Below are 22,351 nucleotides of genomic sequence, written 5' to 3'. Positions count from 1 at the left end.
GCTAAAACTGATGTATGCCTCCTGTAATAAACAAACAAACAGAGTTCAGGTTAAAGCTAAATCTATAAATACTAAATACACAGCTTAGGAATGATTGTGTCTCGAGCTGCTGCAGAACATAGTGTCAGCATGAACCCAATAAGACATACATTGTTTCTAAAAGCGTTGCACTTTGCTGCTGCTTGAATATGATTTGATGTCATCAGTCACCTGGTCGTCCCAGGCGTGAAAAAGGCCCTGATTGTGAGGGTGAATGGAGCAGATGATGCCAATCAGCTGCTTTGTTCCACGGGTGTCATCAGTGGCAACGAGGGCTCAGTTTGGATAATGCCAATGCTATTTGAGGTATGTTTAACAATTCTTTGTTTTTATTATAGTAATAATCAGTGTGTTTTGTGTGGTAGGAAGCAACATTTGTAATTATATTTATTAGTGACACAGACTCACAATCCAAACCTCAGGTGTTTTCAGCATACGTGTAAATTTGGTTTGCCGTGCTAGCCAAAATATTTTCGCAGTGTTGCTGTTTTTAGAAAGGCACATAGCAGCAGTCATCACTCAAAATGAAAGTGTTCAGTTTGAATAACTATGATTCGCAAAACGGCAAATGATCGCAGTTTAAAACATCCATTTTATCCAAGACGACACAGAGAAATCCTTCATTAAACTGTGAGGAAGACGACGGGCTTTTTGTAAAAACAGATTGTCCTCCAAGCTGGACAAACAATATGGGCCTGACAGCTCAGCGGGGTGTGAGATCAGGTCGAAGGGGTGGCAAGGCCATAATAAAACCACAGAGAAACAAGGAAAAAAAATACAAAAAATAAAAAGGTCCAGACAGGTGTTTACTCAGACACTTATAACACTGCAGCCCTCTTGATCACGGCTGATTTGAAAAAGCAAGCAGAGGCAGAGCAAACAACCTGCCACAGGCCACTGTTTGATGGTTTGGCTTGTTCTCATGTTGATTTCGCTTTATAAGAACGCTCTGTACAATAACCTGAAGCACCGTACTTAAAAAAAAAAAAAATAGCACTGTAACCCACTGCAGGCCTGGAGTTTATATTATATTCTTTAACTGGGCAGTATTTTATTTTTAACTGTTGAATTTTACTGAAAAGAAAGAAACACAATGCTTGCCTCTGCTGTTAAATCCCTACAGGTCAGATGTGACAAAATGTGAAGTTATTGTCCAGGAAATTTACATTCAGTGTATCTTCATATAGTCGTTTGCACTCAGATGTGTTACATTACATGCACACAACGGAGACCTACATTTGAGTGGATCCAAAATTTCAGACAGAGTTGTTGAAACAAATCTGAATTTAGATTATGGAATAGTTGAAAAGAACTATTGCTAAAGCTGTTCTGACCATTTGTCACTGTTACTTCTTGGTAAGCTAAGCTCAAAGTTTATTTTAATTTTATTTTTTGGCAAAATATCTCATGAACCACTGGACAAATTTAAGTGAAAGTCTCAGAAAGTAACCATTTGGTTGCACATCTATAACTGATTAGCTTTTGGAGTCAACCCTATTCAAGATGGCTACCACAGCTAGTCAACCTTAGCCTATAGGAAAATGGTTATAATTCAGTCAGATTTTCAGATATTGAGTTAAAGTATTACGTGGTGGTAGCTGAGCATCATCCTCAACATATACTCTAAATGCTAACAGTTGTTTGCGTGAGATTTACAACGTCATTTACAAGGCGTGATCAAAACAGCGATAACTTTTTAATATAAGATGATTTTAGTTTAAACCTCTGGCATAAAAGGAGGCAGGTGAAATAAATTCCTTTAGGGGAATGTTAGACCTTTAATTTATTGCAGCTAAAGTTTCTGTTAAACCCCGCTGTAGAATAAATTGCAGCTCTCTGCCTAAAAAACATTCACTTTCTGTGTCTGGTCTGTTCCTGTGGGCTTGTCATACCTCGTTGTTTCTAATCACCGTGCCATATTTTCATCTTTTCTCTCAGTTTGAAGCTGGTCACCCGTGACCCCTACCTTTTATGTTCGGAAACCTTTTGCAGTAAAAATGGATTTGGAAGGCCATCTTCCGTGTCAACGCCCTGATGTACATAGTTACAGATAAAGAGTCAGGATTTAATACTGATGCCATCCTGACCTTGCTGCAGAGAACAAATGTTTCCTGTAAATCATCATATCTTGACATATTTTACTGTCCGGTTTAATAGAACGATTGGAAACCACTGAAAGCAATTTAACAAAAAAAAGTTGAGTAGCAATGCATAACCGGGCTGTGATGCTTTCCTTTGGTTAGAAGATGAAACCAAAAAAGAAAATATACAATAAATTGGAGGGATATTTATAATGGTAAATTATAGAAATTAAAAATATTGCTTAATGGGATAATATTACTAAATAATGGAGTATTTTCTTGACACTGTGCAAGCGTATCAAGTATACTGTAGTGTTCTCCTTGATTTATCATCCTTTGGCACTTGTCATGGCACCCGGTGCCTGTTTTGAGGATTGTTGTCATAGAGTCATTCTGTGTTTGTTTGCATCTAACAGTAGTGCTGCAACAAACCTTCATCAGATCAATGCAGGAGTAAGAGGAATTTAATATCACCCCACGATTTGGTAATTTAAAAAGACCGAAAGGGCAGAAAAGAAGTTGACGGATTTAAAACCATTGTAAGAATTATCAAAGATCACATTAGACTTGTAATTGTTATTGTCTGACGTATACGTTTTTGTTTTCTTTTTTTATTACATATATTTTCCTTCAGTGATCATCTTGTTTCAATAAATTTTTATTTATTTATTTTTAGTTATTAGGGCTCAGAGACTGGTTGTTGCCCGCCGCCATAAGGCAAAAGGTGAGCGATAATATTTTGACTGGGTTTGTTGATCTGAAGCAGTGTGTGTATTCATTTGTCTTTCTGTCAGCAAAACATCTCATAAATAAGTAGACGAATCTTAATGAAACTCTTGGAAAGAAAATCATTGCCTGCACCTCTCTACAAGTGATTAACTTTTGGAGTTAACCCAATTAAAGATGGCCGCCACAGCTAATTGGTCTTGGCAAACACAAACATGTCTAGAACTGAGTCGTTTTTACAGATATTGAGCTAAAATTAGGTGTGGTAGTAGCTGAGAGTCATTTACGTCAGATCGTATGAGGTCTTGTTAGATCTTGCATAATGTTTTTTACAAAGTTTGATCAAACTGGCTGTAGCTGTCATCTCTCAACAGAGGATGATTCAAGTGTTAAACTCCAGCATGAAAGGCAGCGGGTGATATGCATTCCTTCAAGGATTGTTGGGGTTTTTAGTTATTTGGTTTCAACAATGTGGCACTCAAAGCAAAAAAACCCCCAGAATGTTATGGACAAGAGAAAGTAAATGATAAATACATAGTCAGGAACTGAAGAATGTGTCTTTTCCCTCATTTCCTGACGGGATTGCTTTCTGTCAGCAGTTTAGTGATTGCGCCTGTAAGTCCCGCTTGTTTAATAAGTAAGCTTGACGTGCCAATGTACTCTCTGATCCAGCTTCAGCAGACTTCTAATAACAGCCTCTGTGATTTCCGGGGATTTCCAGAGTATGTGCCCAGTCTGAAGAATGGCCTGCATCTGGGATTTGTCATTACACGCTGAGTCGCTGCTGCTTCGCTCATTAGCAGCTGCTGTAGGACACTCAGAGACAGAAAACCTTAGCAGCCTGATCTGATCCAAGCTCCCATCTTGATTTGCCTTTTCTAAGAGTCCAAATGACACACGAAAAGAAATGCAGATTTATTGGGCAAACTTTTTATTTATTTATTTATTGGCAGAAACAGGAATGTATAAGAGTCAAAGTTCTGGAAATTGGTAGTCATTGTATTCGTACCATCACCTGCTAAGGTGCTATTACTTTTATTAATTTTTATTTTAATCTAGGCTGCATGTGGTATTTGATAGGTCTTACAAGTATTTTTTTATTTTCTATTTGCAAATGGCTGACAGTCCCTTTATATTTAAGCAATTCTTATTATTTGTGTAAGAGTAGAGTATTTTTTTTTTCAGATCTAAAGAGATATTTGTGTTGTTTTGGCATTTTTCTGTCACATAATCTACAATAACATTTTGCTCAGTCTGCTTCTTCTTCATTTTCCTCTAAAGCAGTATCCTTTCAAGATGGACTGTTTAATTTTTCAGTATTCTTGACATTTTTCCATCGATTGAGGAGACTTTTTAATCCAAAGAGGAATATAGACAAGATTTTAGCACATATAGGCTAAAGTAGCTTTTAGGACAAAGCTCCTGAAGTTGAGGTTAGGCTCTGAAACACCAAGTGGTTAACTTTAAAAATGCCAATGACATTTTTAGCCTTAGACTTTGCAGAGACATCAGCCATAAATGGATTAAAATGTTGTAACAGTTGATGAGGCTCTTTGTTAAGTGGCTTATTAGCAATGTTTGCACACTTCATTAACATTAGTCAGGGTCATGAGTCACTTTGAGTTTTTTCTGTGGGTTGAAAGCTGAAAGGTTTGGGAACCACTGTTCCAGATGGTATCATGAGGACTGAGCCCAGCTGAGCCCAAATCCAGCCAGAGGAGGAAACGATCTGTTAGTTAACTTTAGTCCTGCTCACAATCTGTGATCTGTGTGCATAAATGACACACCTATGACTTATATTTAAAATTGTCTGCCAAACTTCCAAATGACTTCATTAAACAAGGAAGGGGGTCAATGTTTAAACTGTTGAGGTGATAATTATTTGTTTGGTACTTATCTCCCTAAAGAAAGCAGAACGATATCATAACATTTAATTTTAAAAATGCAGTTTAAAATCACCTAACTGAATGTTTTTGTACTCTTACTCTGTATTTCTTGTCAGTGTAGCTCTCTTGGTCGGTTCTTTCTTGGCCTATTATAGCTCTTAAATTAAATAATAGAATATAAATTGTACTTTATGTAGAAAGTGAGGCCAATATTTTGAGCTTTGGTTTGCATTTCATGATCTCAGTGTGTTTTCACTTTGTAATTTTGCCTCAAAGATATCCTGATTGTTTGATATTTTACTTTTATGTTGAAATTTCATTATCTTGTCATAAAAAACGCCTCAGGTTTTACTGTCACTGTGCTGGTGTCTGATCAGAAGATTGCACTTCAGTTAGGAAACGACATGGAGGAGAATCAATAGATGCTGCATTCTTATTTTGTAAGAGGTTCTTGAGCTGTGAAAGTTGGATAAATCAGAAATGAAATGATCTGGCAGGATATACGCTGCTCTGCAGTTTGAATGTTAAACATAGCAAAATATCTTGATAAACTGCAGTTGTGTGAATGCAAAGGTGGGTTTTTACTTCGAAATGTGACAGAAATGCATGCTTTGCTAGTTGAACTTTGGCATGCATTTAAACTGTGTGTGTGTTATTTAAAATGTGTTGCAGTGTTTACGCCCTACAAGAAAGTGCAGAAGCAAGCACTGCTTCAGGAGGCGGTAACTGAGCTGGCAGACAGTGTTTTCCCCCTAATGTGGGTTACTAGATCCCTTTGAAAAGGATTTAACATTTTTCTGTCTGACCTTGTTGGCTTAAGACCGGGAAAATGACGGCACAAGCAAGTACTCTCACTAATGGATCCAACTCCTGATTTCCAAATTCTTACTCTGAGTGTCTCAGGACACCCAGATATGCAGACGTTTGCTTTTTAACCTTACTTTTGTTTCTCTGAATTTTTATTTAAAAAGCACCAGAATTGTGTTGCAGGGAAAGTTGCTTATCTTAGAAGAAAAATGCACCAAACCAATATTCAATGGGTCTTTTTAGCTTTGCAGGTGCTTTATCTTCTACCTCGAAATTTATTTTACGTGATTAAGGCATCCTTCTTTAGTGAAATGTAGTTATAGAACTTAAAGTAGACGGTAGAAAAGCCAGGAAAAAGACAAAGAGGAGATATGGATGCAGTTAGAGAGGACAGGGAGGTAGTTGGAGTGAGGACAGAGGACACAGAAGACAGTCAGACAGAGTCAGACAGAGTCAGACAGAGTTAGATGGAGGAGGAGGAATTGCTGTGGTGACCCCTGAAAAGGGAACAGCCAAAAGAAAAAGACAGTAGATGGTACAAGTTCACTGATTGGGGGTTTTCATTGGTTGACACCCATCTTTACAAATTAGGGGTAACCGATGGATGATTTCTGAGGACTATTTTTTTGGTTTTGGCCCATAAGTGTACTAGTTTAATAAATTATAATAAATTAGATTTTGAGAAATGCACAAAAAACAGTAATTGGTTGCGATTTACTGATTTAGCCTTGGGGCACAATGTGGATCAGTACACACCAGTGTTACAGATGAATAAAGACCTGCTTTGAATGCAGTTCTAAGCACAAAAATATCCATATTTTATTTCTAAAAATGTTTTTTTTTTACAAAGCAATTAAATATGCAAGACTTTAAAAATATAAGGTTTAAACGCATTTCCTATTAAATACACTATTCTTTGTAAAAATTTAAATAATCTGCTGAAGTTCCTTCAGGGCCTGCTGATGTTGCACTCCTAACCACTGAAAGAAGTTCATAGCGTCAAGTAGGGGAATTTGATGGAATTTGAGTCAATTATAAAACAATTATTTATGCATCTGTAATCACACTTCAAGCAAAATCCTGCGCAAAGAATCTCTCAGACCTAAAATAGAAAAATATTTAAATAGTTTCCATTTAAACAAGATTTTAGGATCTGAACGAACAGAAAAGACATCAAAATGCTGAGTACAGTGACAAGATTCTGTGGCAATGGATGCCCATTCGTTACATGTTAGAGTTATCTTACCTGCTTTCTTCATTGTTTCACCTCTTTGCTTTTGGTTCCATTTTACAGTGTTGGAATGGCTGTTCTTGCATCTTTGTCATAGGACGATCATGTTCGATTGTGGCTCAAAAGGGAAGCATCTCCCTGGGCTGTGACCATTGGAGAGTAGATGTCAATTCAGAATTGTGTGAAAACTGCAGGGAAATAAGCAATTTGGAGTTTTTGTGACCAGTGAGCCATGCAGTCATGTTTTCTGTGGCCGGTTTTAGAAAATCACAGCCACTCTTTGTGTTTACAGCTTGAAAAACTAATCCTAGACTGTGTACCCTATTTGTTGGCCACCCTTGCCCACATTGTACCCACTTAGTCTCACTTTCTGATTTACTAACCCTGTTTATGATTTAATCTACTGAAGTACACTTTTGAAATGAAGAAAGGTGAGAAACTTCACGACATTCTGGAGATTCCCTTGTAAATGCCATTCACCATCTCGTCGCCAGCAGTCACAGCCCAGATCTTACCTTTAGCAGTGGCAGCAATGACCAGCTGTTTTTCTCCTCCTCCGGCTGAAAACATGTACGCAACTTATGGTGAAAGACAAAAACACTGTTCTGCCCACAGAAGTACCTGCCTTTCAATTAGCTTACCACGCGAAGTTGTGTCAAATTCTGATGATTTAGAAAAAATTAGCGTAACGTTTTGGCTAACCATTAATCAGTCTTCCTCTGGTAAGTGATATCAACATACTGTAACTCGAGAAGGAAACTCTTTGACTGTTGTTTTCTCTTTCTTGGTTCAGGACCTCAGGAAAAGCAGCCATGGCAGATGAAGGACATAGACCAGTTGAATGTTGCCACACTGCAGTCATGTGACCGACCGGACTCCTCCCTCCTCCTCCTCCTCCTCCTCTAGCTGAACTCCACCAGCCGCCCTGTTTCAACCATGACAGGATCTGAAAGGTGTCTGACCCCTGTGCCCTCATACCGGCGTTGCCGTCGTGCTGCGTGAGCGCCCCCTCTCCTACGGCAGTTACTGCACGGAATGGCCTCTCTGGACCTGCCATACCGCTGTCCTCGCTGCGGGGAGCACAAGCGCTTCCGAAGCCTGTCGTCCCTACGGGCCCATCTGGAATACAACCACACATACGAGACCCTCTACGTTCTCTCCAAATCCAACAGTGTATGTGACGCCGCTGCTCTGCTGCCCCTAGTGGCTGAGGGGGCCCTCCTCACCCCGGCCAACAACAACGACCCTTTTGAGCCACTCCGGCCCTCAGCTTTAAACGAGCGGCGCTTTCCTTGCCGAGAGCTTCCTTGTGCGGACGACCTGAGTTTGACCCCGCCGAACTCCAACTCAGCAGCCAGGTATATTCCAAATGTGGAGTTCCCACTGGGGGAGCTTTTCATGAAGAAAGCAATGACATCCACAGATCCAGGTCCCCATGGAAACCCCAGCACAGCTGTTGCCGTGGCAGCGAATGTGGCAGCCAGTGCTGTAGAGGCAGCTTATGAGGAAGGCCTGGCCAGGCTGAAGGCGCGGGCGTTCGAACGGCTGGAGCTGGATGAGAGGCTGGAGAAACTGTCAGAGGAGGTAGGTAGGCTCACTGTTGTTATAAGAACCAACTTTATCAGCCGGACGTATTTAGAAGTCTGACTCTGGCTGCTGCAGACTTGGTCTCAGTGCAAGTTTGATTTCTAGGGAGGGGTAATTGTACAGTGCCGGTGCAATCAAGGGAAACACTTATCCCCTTGTTGTCTTTAGGTTAGACGCTAAGCACTCTTCTTGACGCTTTTCTGCTTTTGAGAAGCTTGAACTCAGCAACAGAGAGAAAGTGACTGAGCTCATCAAAGCCACATGCTGAATGTGAGACTGGAAATCCAGTCCCACAAATAACAGCTAAGATGTAGCCTGATAGGAGGTTAGCCTGTTATCAGGTCTTTCCTGATCAAAGAGAGTGTAGAGCAGGGGTCTCCAATCCTGGTCCTCAGTGCCACCATCCTGCATGTTTTACTTGTTTCCCTGCTCCAACACACCTGATTCAGTAGTTAAATCACCTCTTCATGTTCTGCAGAAGCCTGTTAATCACCCATTGATTCAAATCAGGTGTGTTGGAGCAGAGAAACAAGTAAAACATGCAGAATAGTGGCCCTCCAGGACAAGGATTGGAGACCACTGGTGGAGAGTATATAGGAATAAAGAACCTGAGATTTCATAACTACCACCCTGTATAGTCACCAGACAAGTGTAATGTTTTTGTGGATTAAGGTCACGAGTTGTTTAAAACTTTGGCATTCCTTTAACCAATGCTAAGCAGAAAAAAGCACATTTACTTTAGTGAACTGAATTATTTAAAGCTATCATATGTAGAGGCACTGGCTAACAGAACTTTGTTTCCTAACGTGATAATTACTTTGCTTTAGTTTCTGACCTTGCCTGGAATCCACAGTGTTTCATACGGTGTATTGATCAGCGCCGGACATCGGGCAGCTCCAATCGTCCTCCTTCTTGTCTCGTAGGTGGAGCAGAAAATAGCGGCCCGTGTAGGCCGTCTCCAGGCAGAGCTGGAGAGGAAGAGCTCCGAGCTGGAGCGGGCCAAGCAGGAGAGCGAGCGGCTGAGCCAGGAGAAACAAGACCTGGAGGACAAGGCCTCAGAGCTGTCTCGGCAGGTGGACGTCTCTGTGGAAATGCTAGCTAACCTCAAGCAGGACCTGGTGAACAAGGAGGCAGAGCTGAACCACAAACAACAGTGAGTAAAATGAAGTAGTTTTACTGAAAACGATGCAAGAAACTCAACCTTATAGCAAAATCAGGTTTGTAGCAGACATTAAACAAATGATATATGTACTTTTGTTCTTGTGACTGTTATTGTCTTTAGTATTTTTTTCTAAACAGTCATTTTACTGTTTTTTATTATATGCATGTTGCGGTAATTTACTGAGCTAAAATGTCAATTTTTTATGTCACATAAAAACAAAAGAAATCATTGTCTTTTGCAAATTAGCGTCTGCTTGTAAATTATAATTACTGCTCACGTCAGTTTCCAGTTCTGTTGGTCCTAATACAGTGTTTAGCTACAAACACAGCTGCAACCAGCTCTTTTCAAATAATGACTAAAGCAGAGCAACACAAATTAGTGCAGAGACACAAAAAAGCCGACCTGTTAATCATCAAGAGCCTGTAATTTACTAACGACACAGCCTATTTCTTGGAGCTACAACACAGACCGTATGAGCATGAACCTTCTTTTTTGTTCAATTACCAGACTTAAAATGTGCTCTTTATATAAAAAAGACAGTTTATTAAGTGTACTTTTTAAAACATACTTCTCAAAGACGGCTTCTCAGTAAGTTAAAGTGCGTTAGGTGTTTTTATAGGTGAAGATTTGACGAGTGAGAAAGCAATTAAAGTTGAACTAGGTAAATAACAATAATTAGGAAAACTTTCTGAGGTATCTAAGTACTCGCTAACAGTGAAGACGTGGGCCAGTATGAGATTCTGATAGTAAGGTTCACCACAGTTTCACGATATTAAAACAAAGAAAGTCAAAACATGGTTTAGTTGCTTTTATTTAAAACAGAAATTCAAATACTATTACTACCGCTGCCTAAAAATGATTACATATCGCTTAATAATAATAATAATGATATTAAATGTGTAATTGCATAATAAATGTTTAAACTTTAAAAAAAATTACATTTCAAAAAAAAAAAAGTAAATCTTTAGTCTTGAGCTTGAATTGGTTGTCTGTGGTCACTTGGTTTGACAGGATCACTGACAGATGATTTAGGGCTCTCCCCACCAAAGATGACCTACAACGACGAATATCAAGCAGTGTCAGAAATATTCTGGTAAAATGGTGCAGTGTGACATCAGTCGCAGAGCAAATGTATGCGGCGCAGAGGTAAACCGCTCTTTCCCGATGTTGTTGCGGATGTATCAGTCCGTCTGATCAGCACGTCTAGTCGGTCCCAAAGTTTGCTCAACTCCTACCAGACTGATGCATTTGCAGCCTCAGCACCGTTGGCATATAACTGTCTATGCTGATGTCACGGCCGATAAGGTTCAAACTGTTGATGACTATTTGACAGAACGTCACTTCAAAAACAACCAGACTGTCCCTTTGTAAACTGTATTCATGGCACTTTAAAACTGTAAACAGGAGGGACTTCAGGACAGTGACTTCACCGATCCATCGAACTGAGCCTGGACTGAAAGTTAAGTGGATAAAAGGATTGATCTCAATAAATAAATGCTTGTTATCATGGAATTGTTTGCAGGAGGACCCCCACTTCTCTCATCAGAGGGAGTGAATCCAGTTAATGACACAATGATGACTTGTGGGAAAATTGTATTGACTTGCTACCTCCTCCTGTCTCTTTCCCCTCATTCGAGGTTAACGATCCCACTGAGTCTCTCTGCTCTGCACTGAGCTCATGTCTGTTCTCTGTCAGCCAAAGCTCCTTCCTCCAACCCACCTCAGGCACGGCTGACTGAAACCCTGATCTCAGAGCTGCTGAGATAAAATGGCACAAACCCCGGCTGGTTCCATCAGCTGTCAATCATAATCCTCTCCCAAATCTAGCATCAGCTATGTCAAAACAGTTTGGTTTTTTTGCACAAATATGATCAATAGCTCCACTTACACCCACTCTCTCCAAGTCTGCTGAAGGTGTGATACCCCCCCCCCCTCCCCCCTTGTTGTATCTCTTCCAGTGTCCTTCAGGGCCGTTGAGCTGTTTGAGCAGAATAGATGGTTGCAGTTGAGCAGGTCGCAGATAGCTCATCTCTCTGCGTCCTGCCAGTCCCTCCATAAAGCTGCCACGCCGCTTCATCAACCAGTACGACTGCTGTACCTGAAATAGACTTGGACATAAATCACAGCGTTAGGAAGCAAGTTGAACATTATTTGGATCTCTCCGGTGGCACAAAAAGTGAGTCCTGGAAGGCACTCGGAGCTTTTACTGAAATTAATCCAGGGATGATTTATCACGTGCTCCAAACACTGCTGTTATTTTTAGTTTGAGAAGCTGAAAGCAATGTGAAAAAAAAAAAAAAAAAGAAATTCAAGACAGGCTTTTGTTAAAGATATTTGTTTACTTTTTTTTTTTTTTTTGCCTGTCTGAAAGGCTTGTTTTAAAAAAAGTACCATAATTAAATATCATAGACTCATCCAGTTTTTCATTTATTCATAGCAACTGTTTGGATCAGGGGATCGTGAGGCACAAAAACAACAATAATATGAGAAGGAATTAACTAAACTGGGTGGTTTTATTGTTTATTTTTTTAGTTATTACTGGAAGAATATTATTTTATTTTTTGGAATATCAATACAGAATTTAAGAAAATATTAAGGAGTAAGTTTCTTTTTTTATTGTCAATTTTACCAATACTGAGCTAAAATTTGGTGTGGTGGTAGCTGAGAGTTGTATCCAATATATACTCTGAGAGCTAACAGATTGCACTAAATCTTTATTTTAAACTATGGCCTGAAAGGTGCTGGGCAACGTGAACTGTTTAGGTTGTGTTTTTTTCTGTTTATATGTATCTGAGTGTGTGTGCAAACTGTTTAATGACTTACAGCGTCATTGCTTGGCATGTGGATGGTAAACAGAGAATAAAATAATAAAACATAACATTTTAATGTCTCTTAACAGTAAATAGCAGGCTTTCATTATGTGTAACAAATGCATTAACCGTTAAATTGTCAACAGTAAATGAGGCCTGTCACGGTTTCCTTGAGCAGAGGTGATGCCTTCAGTTTATTAGCTCCGTTAGGATTTTCAGCATCCAGTAATAAGAATCAAAACATATATAAACATAACAAAAGTGCTACTGTTATTAAAATTAACTTCAAGATTTACAAGTCATGCTGCATTCATTCATGATTAAAATTGACCTATTTCTTATGTACAAGTACAGGCCACCTGCTGCTTGAAGGCGAAAGTCAACATATTCACCTAACATTAAAAAAATCTTTATATTTGCTGTTCTCTAGTGTCGTGACAAATGCAGCATTTTTTTGTTCCTTTTTCGCTTAACAAGACTTCTGAGATAAACCCTAATCACAGCCTAAATAAAACAAAATTAAAGGCCTAGCACTTCTTAAAGGCATGGATGTCGCCTCATCTTATGTTGAAAAATGACATCGTTTTAGCCATTTTGGTCAAACCTTGAAAATAACTTCATGCGTGAACTAATGGGACTGACTCTCAGCTGCACCCACACCAAATTTTAACTCCGTATCTGTAAAATTGATTGAATTATAGCTATTTATTTGTCCTTGAGTGTCAGTTGGCTGTGGTGGCCATCTTAAGTGACGTTAACTCCAAAAGTTAATCCATTGTGGAGGAACATCCGATGATTACTTTCTGCGAGTTTCATTAAAATACATCTTGTGGTTTATGAGATACTTTGCTAGCAGACAGACATGAGTTGACTCTGAGCAATTTACTACCACAGCCATCTTGAATCAGGTTTACTCCAAAAGGTAATCAGTAGTAGATGTACGTCTAATGATTATGTCCTGAAAGTTTCATTGGATTCTGTTCGGTGGTTAGTGTCACACGGACAGTGGCTAAAACATTATCATCCGCCTTCAGCTTTTGGTAAAGACCGTGCTTTTCTGATTAAAAAGTAAAACAATAAAGCAGCAACAGCATCAGATTTGAGGGAAACACTGCAGTGATTTTAAAGGCTCGTTTTGTGGACATGTCAGCTCTTGTGACGTTTTAACAGAGACGCCTTTGGGTTGACTGAGTGAAATACAAATGTGATTTTATTTGACTTCGCCCCACATCCCTTTTGAAACGGTTAAAGCCGCTGTGGTCTGGTATCCTGGCAGCATTGGACCAGGACGGCTCTAAAATCCTGCCTGAGCAGACACACACACACACACACACACACCTCTTGTGTCTCCCAGAGGGAAAGCTGGCAGTCGAACAGGGAGCTCATTCTCTCTAAAGTACATCAGAGGTCTGGGGTGGAAAAAGAGCATCGCAGTTGGTGAGTTTTCAGCCGACTCGATGACTAAGCAGAAACACTGCAACTTATTGGCTTTGAATAGCTCGACATAACAATCTCCGCTCTCATTTCAAAGCCTTTTTTTTTTTTACAAGTTCGCAAAGATACCAGTGACTATTAAGGCTCTGTAAAACTCTAACAAGGAGTTCTACATGGTGATTCACATCAGAGGTGTCAGTTGCCACCTTCCTGTGGGTAACTATGCAACCTGAAGTAACTCCTACGAGCTGCCTTTTTTTCTTCTTCTACTTCTAGCAGTGCCACGAATAAAACTATGACACTGACCCGATAATTTATCCTGCGCTTAAAACCTCTGTAAGTAATAATGGAGAGCGCACGCTGCGTCTCAGGAGTCATTGTTCATTTCAGCCCAGACTTCTCAGACATCTCAGATCAGACTCACAGCAACGCTGAAAGTACAAAATGAAATGCATCATTGGGTTGAATATAAATTAAGAAGAGTTGTTCAAGACTGGCTGATAAATGTTTTAACAGCAGCTGAGAGCAGCTGGAATCGTCAGAAACTGCAGTCTGAGGAGAGATAAAACATGGCGGAATGGTGTTTTTCTTCGTTTTAGCCTTTACAGATTTGCTCGCATTACAATAAATAGCCGCATTGTTTTCTGTCAGTGAGATATTTTAAATGTGATATTGAAATCTTTCCAGTGAGAATGACGGCTTGATTACATACACAATATGGTCTCATTAATGTTATTCATACAGCATATTTTGAGTGTTATTGGAAAATGAGTTGTCAGTAATATTTATTGTTACATTTTAAATATAAAACTACAGCTTTAACCAGAGCATAAAGGAGATATGACGAGGTCATCTTGAATTCAAAGAAACTGACTCGTATTTTGTTGAGGTCATTGGCCAAACTGTACTTTTAGGAAATGTTTAGTCGATTAAATAAATATCTAGTGCTTGAGTCATCACTTTGGACTGAGTTCAATGACAATGGATTTCTGTTTGGAGGTTTAAAGGGACAGTTCAGATCTTTAGAAGTGAGTTTCCGTGACAGGTGATGAACATTTAATGTTTTAATGCTTTAGAACCAACTCAGTTTGGCGACATTATGTTGAAATCTGATCAGACCGAGGAGCTAATGGCTGGTTGAAGTGAGACATGGCAGCATTGTGGTTCGTTGAAATGCCATTTTATAAACTGCAGCATTGCCGTCAGGTTTGAATTACACAGTTGTTATCATCTGCCAACAAAAAGAAGGCAGCGGGCGTTAATGTTTTTGCTTGCCTGTGTGTCTGTTAGTAAAAAAACTGAACACGTTTTTATGAAACTTACAGAAAATGACTGTGTACAACTATCTACTATCTACAACAGATATTTATTGTTCATAACCTTTACACATAAATAGCATTGATCAGTTGACCTAGTTTTTGCAAATCCTAAAGTGCTGCATTTTCATTAAGCCTGTGTCCTAAAAGGTACTTTAAGGTAATTATTTCGACTATGCAGTGCCGTAGCTGTTGCAGTTTTTTGTTTCAGGTGAAAATATTGTGGGCAGTTCTCCACAAGACGCCAGAGAGCTGTCAGGTTTTTGATATCATATTCAGAACACACACAGTTGCTGCAGCAGACCTCCACCCTTGATGTATTCCTATAAGCAGCTGTGGTGAAGTTAGATGTACCGTGTGCAGCAGGACAAGTCTGGAGGACATAAATGCACCACAGAAAACTAAGGGATTTTTTTTGTGGGGGGGGGTCACCATCCAACTGTCAGAAAACAAGTCTGTGTTTCAATGAGCAGCAATCTTAACTGCGAAGTGAATTCATCTGGACAAGAATGAGAGTCGTCCTATTAACAGCAGGGTCTGAGAGAGAGAGGAGCGAGGCACGAAAGGAAATCAGAGCTGGAACTGTGATCTGCAGTCTGAGAGAAGACTAGTTGGACAAGTGAAAACTCTCAGTAGTTTTGCTTTTTCTTAAAGAATAAACAATTGTGTGACTGTTGTTGTGGATCTCGGTAAAAACTATTCACCCAAACCGCAGAGAAATACATGTCATGTCAGCAAACTGCTCGGTGAACAGGAGATGCTGAGGTCGAACATGTATTCAGATTTTTCTTTTTCTATTTAGCTTTTTCTGTTTAAGTCATGTGCATATTTTTCTTATTTAACTTTATTGTAGCACTTTCTAAAATCTAAAATAGGCAGATGTTTTTCAGATGTGTAAGCTGCCCATGTCGTAGGCACTAATGCAGCCCTATACCATCAGAGAGGCCGACTTTTAAATTGTGCAATGAAAACAGGTTGGGTGGTCTTTAACTGTTTAAGTATAGATGACACGGCATTTGTGATATGCAAAAGAAAAAAAAAGTCTCTTAGTTTGAGCATTTGATATGTTTACTATGTTCCATTGTGAATAAAATTAGAGTTTGTGAGATTTGCAAATTGTTGCATTCTGTTTTTATTCATGTTTTACTCAACCTCCCACCTTTTCGGACTTGCGGTTGTAATCTACAGCTCTTGGTGGTCGACAAGATACATAAGAAAGCAGTGGCGTTAGCGACTGTAACATCTGGATAAGGAGCACGAAAAACTGGAGAAATGTGAAGGGCTGAAAGAGGAGATAGAAGTTGTGGAGCAATAGTAAGATACTGAGCAGAACCCTCAAGCTCCCAGGTCTCTGGTAGAGGACCCGAGCTGGAAGTGAAGTCGAACCACCCATGAGGAACAAATAGGGCAAGATGGGAGTTTATTTTATTTATTGATTTACTTTTAATTAATTTATTTATTAATGTTATCTGATATTGTATTGCAAACAGTTGTTCCACAACATAATTTTATTTTTTAAGTCTGATTTGCAAACAGTTATTAAGCAAATATTTGTTCTCTGTTTTAAAAAATTCTGTCAGCTGAATTTACTGGGGCCTTTTTCTTGCAGAATGAATCTGTTTCCTTTTTACATTTGAAATGCTCCACATATCATCACATCGCTGTTGGAGCTCTCATTAAGTCCCTTACAAGTCTGTTTATGCCCACTTTTTTCCTCTTTGATGAAAAACTATTCTTGATTAGTTTAGATACTGAAAACATTTGTGCTCCTACATGAAGACGCTTATTTTTACAGTTCACAGAGAACTAGATTAGTGATTTCACTGGAAACGGGAGACATTACTTTTCAAAGTAGCACATTTCCAGCCTGTCCCCTTCATTGTTTTCTTTTTCTCATTCTTTCATTTCTGTCAAGCTCACATTTTCTCTTGTGTGTTTGCTCTCTTTCCCCGCACCTCTTCATGCTGCCCTCCTCTATGGGTTTGTTTGTGATCAATACAAATGTGACATATTATGAAGCACAATGTTTCACATCTGAAACATCCCTGTTTCATCCAGATGTAAAAACAAGACCACACCTAAACAGCTGTCCTTGTGCATTTTTCTACAGCACCACCCTGCAGAATACATACTGTAAGTAGATTAAAGTCATTAAAAATAATGTCACCTTGTGCTTGGTGCCTCAGAAGCAATGAATTGCAGTATAGAAAACAAGTATTTTATTCCTGAAGATTTTTTTTATTGCTAACAAAGGGGGAAAAAAGGCCAAGTGATGGTGAATCTTTTTATACATCTCAGGAACCATTGTGTGTTGTGTTTGGAAGGTAGGACATGCTGCAGCTTCAAAGGCTTTAAAATGAAACAAAAACCCATTTTCTCCACCACAGCGATGGTTCGGTCATCCAGAGCAAAGAATTTAGTCATTTCTTCTGCAATGCCTTTTTTGGCCTTTTGAAATATAAACAGTATTAATAAAACAGTAAGGGAGTTTCTGTCACTCACCTCTTTAAAAGACCTTCAGTTTATGGTGGACAGTCAGCAGAAAAAAGTCATTGTTCTGAAGCTCAGTGTCACCATTACTATTAGCTTATGATCCAACAACCCGCTGCTGTTTAGTGACCGACCGCTCGCTGTTGTTTGACGGCCTGTTGCTGTTTGGAGACCAAATCTCAGTCAGATACTTGCATTTTACTGCAGCCATACTGCAGCACGTCAACAAGAAAGATCGGGAGTGATCACAAAGTGTGGCAGCTCCTCTAAGTCTGTGTTAAATGCCTCAGTCAGTATTGGATCAGATTATATCAGCACTTTGTACTCCCCTGTTGCTGAAAAGTGCTATATAAATAAATTTGACTTTGACTATTGTATCAGTTCGGGTCGCCCTCATAGTAACCGTTTCTTCATCATTTAGTTCCTTCGGTTATCTTTGTTCTCAGTTTCTAACAGGGGATGTTTTAGTAAATAATGGGCTGAGATTAGGGCAGAAGTGAAAAGAGGCTGATTAATGATTGCCAGTAATGTTTAAAATCCTTCACACCTTGTTAACAGCTCTTGTAACAGCTTAATGCATTTGCTTTACTAAACTTTTTTAGATAAGGTATGGTAAGATAAGTTGAGACAACAAAAGGTGAGATCTGACTAAATTTGATGTGATATGCGAATATATATATATATATATATATATATATATATATATATATTCGCATATACACACGAGGTGACTTTGACAACACTGAAATTGGTTGTGTTACAGAGTCTGTGCAAATGTTCAGAGAAATAAAAGATGAACTAGTGAAAATGAAGTCCAAAATAAATGTTGTGGGGAAATTTTGTTTTTATTAAACCATGTCAGACTGTTTGAACTGGTCAGAAAAGATGGTGGTCTGCCTTTTCTGCATCCTAAGAAATGGTGTCAACACAACACTGTTAGGGCATTGTTGGGGAGGTAAACATGAGTCACTCTGAGAACGGCATATGTGTCTCTGTGTTTGTGTGTGTGTGTGTCTTGAAATGAAAATTGACAAAAGGAAGCAGTCACGTCCTGTTTTCTGCCCTCTTCTGCCAAACCTCCTGTTCTTTCTGCTTCCACATGGTTTCAGATTTATGTTTTAGCCTCTGCAGTGTTTTTTTTTTTTTGACAGTCTTTGTGCCGTTTTTCCCTCTAACCATCCACAGTCCTCCAATTCTTATCAAATTTACACGTAGTGAAAAGGCGAAGGTGGCCGACAATGTTTTTGTCCATGCTAGGACTTTAATTTTTGCATGGCTTCATCTGGTGTAGATTTTTCTCTTTTTTTTTAGGCCGCTCTCTAACATCTGTTTCATTCAAAGGATTTTCATCTTGACAAAGTTTTTCCTCTGTTTACGGTCAGCATGCTGTATGAGAAGGACAGACTTTTATGTATTGGTCCATCCTGTTCAGCTTCATGTGAAGAAAAACCTCTGAAACAGTTGAATAATTAATTAAGATGTGCTGCATGCATTTGCAAATGCCAAAACACAAATGGCCTAATTTAGGTTACAGTGAAACATGTCTCAAAGTCTGTTTTTAGAATTCCTGATTCTGCTATAAACTACTGTAAGCTGAACTAAGGCAGCACTGAGTCACTGTTTTCTCCTTGTGTTAACCTGAATAATGAAAACAAAACTCCTGACTCACCTTGTTTATTGGTGCAACACATTAGCTAACTGCTGTAATTATTACATCAAGGTAAATGATACGTGACATTGTATTTTTTCTAATAAGTCACATAACATACAACAGGATGATGCAGTGCTACAATCTAGTAGTTTCTGCAATCATTTGATTCAGTGTGATTTTTATTGAAAAAGTCTGTATTTTCTTGCAATTTTGCATTTCCAACTAGCCCCAAACAGTCGCGGACCACTTAGATACTACTTTTAATGTGTTTAAGTCTAATTTTTCTGGTTTTAAATGGTCAATGGACTGGACTTACGCAGCGCCTTTTGTAGCCAGCCAGGCCACTCAAAGCTCTTTACGAACACAACCTGTGCCCTCATTTACCCATCCACACACACATTCATGCAGCACTCTACTACAGCTCTACAAAACTAATCTCAATAAATCAATCTATGGAGTCTAATCAGTGCTTTAGATCACATTCACACACACTGGGGCACACATTGGCGGCAGTGAAGGGTTTTGTGTCTTGCCCATGGCCACTTTGACATCTGACTGCTGCCAGGAATAAACCTCCACCTTCCTTCATTATCAGTTCAACCTACAGACAAATGTCTACCCCGAGTGTCAGTATCAGCTGTGCAGACACGGCTTACAGTAGTTGACTTATGGCACAGACCTTTATATGTCTCCATAATGACAAAATAGTTGGATGTCTGGCAAAGACCATCTACATTGAGCCGTGAATGACAGAAATATTGTCTAATAGACAGATGAGGTCTTTTTACTCACACTGTTGTGTTAATTGAACGCATCATCCCTCAGTAGATACCCTGCAGTCTGAAGAATGTGTGTTTGGGGGGGTGAATCAATGATAGCTGTGTCTCAGGTGGCAGAGCAGTCATCTGCCAATCAGAAAGTTGACAGTTTAATCCCAGATCCTCCGCCCTACATGTCTTAACAAGACGACAACACCTCAGGAAGACACCACCACAAGATTAGAGCTAGTGGTTAAATGCCACTTCTTGCAGCGTCACGCTTTCAGGTCGTCTGCTATGTGCTAACTTTTTAATGGCTTTAAATGCCTTTCTCAACATATCCAAATGCAGTTTGAAGTAAAAATTGCAAAAAGATTGGTTTGGGATTGTTTAGGAACAATTCCAACCATGCATCTAAGAGTTTCATAAATTGTCTGGAAATATTTTTGAAAAGACTGTTTCAAGCTGTCCTAAAAACAAGAGTCTGCAGATGTAATCAAAGCCTAAATGTTGGTATTTTTAAAGAATCACAGATCTCATGTCTGCAGTGTTGACTTTGCATTGACTTGCATTGTTGTGTTAAGAACTGCAACTTTTTATTCCTTTGTAAACTTCTTAGAAGTTCCTGTTTTTGCTTTTGAAAAGATTATCACGACTGTTACACCATCACAGTTATATTTTGATATTTGCTGTTTTTTGAAAGCACTTATTGGCCCCCTTAAGAAACATTACACTCATTTATTTGCCTATTGTAGATGAGTCACCCTGTCATAAATGTCTCATTTTAAATGACTTTCATCTCAAACCAGGATTGATTGTAAGGATATATACACATGACTAAAACATCAAAATAGGACATTTTAATTTGGCTTAATTTCCTGATTGTTGATGGGGTTTTTTTTTTTCATTTACAGATGACATGTCACTTTAGTGTTTGCTTTACAGTCAGCCACCTTGACTAATCTCAGATTCAAACTTTTGTCATTTTTGCCTGAAGACAAGAAAAGGTTAACTGTGCCAGACAATGGACCTATTTTTATCTCAGAATGTCCTCATTTCAGGGGACTTTTATGATGCGTGTTGCTGGCGTCTAGAAGTGTATTCCTGGATATGAGATGGTTTGTTACACTGATTCTTTTGACATTAGCTTGACATGAAAGAAACAATCCAAACCAATGACTGACTTGACTGATTTTATAAACAAAAAAACCCCATTTAACTGCACAGGCCTACATTTTAAGGCCATTTCTTCAGTAATGACCTGAACTTGTTATTGGCTCGTTTAACTTTCTCAGATGGCTGAATTATTGTCTTAAGATCTACAAACTGAACTGTTTTAACAGTAGAAATATATACTTTTTATAGGACACACAGGATGTCTTTGTGTGCTTTTATGAGGACAAATTGATTTAGCAGTAAATGTAGAGAATATATAATTCAGATGATGTAGCTTTTTATTTAAACAAAGGATTTATTCACAAATAAACAACAGAGTCAAAAAGGTAAAAGTTTTTGTCCTTTTAGCTGGTTTTTATAAATTGGCATATTTTTGTATTGTCTATATCACTTAAAGAACAATTCTTCATTCATGCCAAAATGTATCTTTTACTTTTTGGGTTTTGTAGGTCTGCAGTTTATCCCCCAGACATTTAAATCTAATTTGCAAACCAGCTAAAGGGATGTCCCATTAATTCTGCTTCCTTTCACTTCTGTGTCTGCAGGGAGGTTTCCCAGATCGACCAGTTCCTTCAGGAGACGGCGGCACGTGAAGCCAATGCTAAGGTGCGGCTGCAGCAGTTCATCGAGGAGCTTCTGGACCGAGCCGATCGTGCCGAGAAACAGCTGCAGATCATCAGCAGCTGCGGCACCACGCCAAACGGCAGCCTGGGACGCTGCAGCCTGCAGGCATCAAAGGGAACCGGACGTCAGGTTCGTTTTTTTTTTAAACATAAAATATTACGATGTGATTGTATTAGATTGTATTACGATGTGATTGTATATTAGCGTTTCTCAACGGGGGGCGTTGAGAGGATGACGGGGTGCGCTGGCAGCAATATTTTCAAAAGGGGGGCGTTGATATTCTTTTGGGGGGCGTTTGCTTAAAGGTAAAGTTTATACAAAAGATTCACAACAATATCAGTTTAAACTTTGAACTACTTGCAAAAATATTGTGGCCTAAAATATTCAAACTGCAGCTGTATCGATGGTGTTTCTTTTCAACGCAGCTCCATGCTGCCTTCAGGAGAACGGGACATCAGAGTATCATTTTTATAATTTGTCCCACATGGCAGTTACTTTGAGAAAGGAACGCTCTCTTTAGTGATATTACCCTTGGAATTATTTATTTCTCTTACATGGGTTAATTTGTCTGAA

General features: G+C 39.1%; 1 protein-coding gene across 2 annotated transcripts in view; it reads left to right on the top strand.

Annotated features, from left to right (window-relative positions):
* Positions 1 to 22,351, top strand: part of fbxo41 (F-box protein 41) — a 56,298-nt gene that overhangs the window by 8,581 nt on the left and 25,366 nt on the right. For both annotated transcript variants that reach the window (XM_017407756.3, XM_017407746.3), the window contains exons 2-4: positions 7,564 to 8,354; positions 9,281 to 9,510; positions 21,700 to 21,907. In XM_017407756.3, coding sequence (XP_017263245.1) covers positions 7,806 to 8,354; positions 9,281 to 9,510; positions 21,700 to 21,907 — 987 coding nt within the window. In that variant the 5' untranslated portion in view covers positions 7,564 to 7,805. The remainder of the gene's footprint in view (positions 1 to 7,563; positions 8,355 to 9,280; positions 9,511 to 21,699; positions 21,908 to 22,351) is intronic.

Source organism: Kryptolebias marmoratus, linkage group LG3, assembly GCF_001649575.2.
Source record: "Kryptolebias marmoratus isolate JLee-2015 linkage group LG3, ASM164957v2, whole genome shotgun sequence".
NCBI classification, from domain to species: domain Eukaryota; kingdom Metazoa; phylum Chordata; class Actinopteri; order Cyprinodontiformes; family Rivulidae; genus Kryptolebias; species Kryptolebias marmoratus.
Note: the sequence above shows the minus strand (reverse complement) of the source record. Positions and strands in the feature narration are given on the sequence as shown.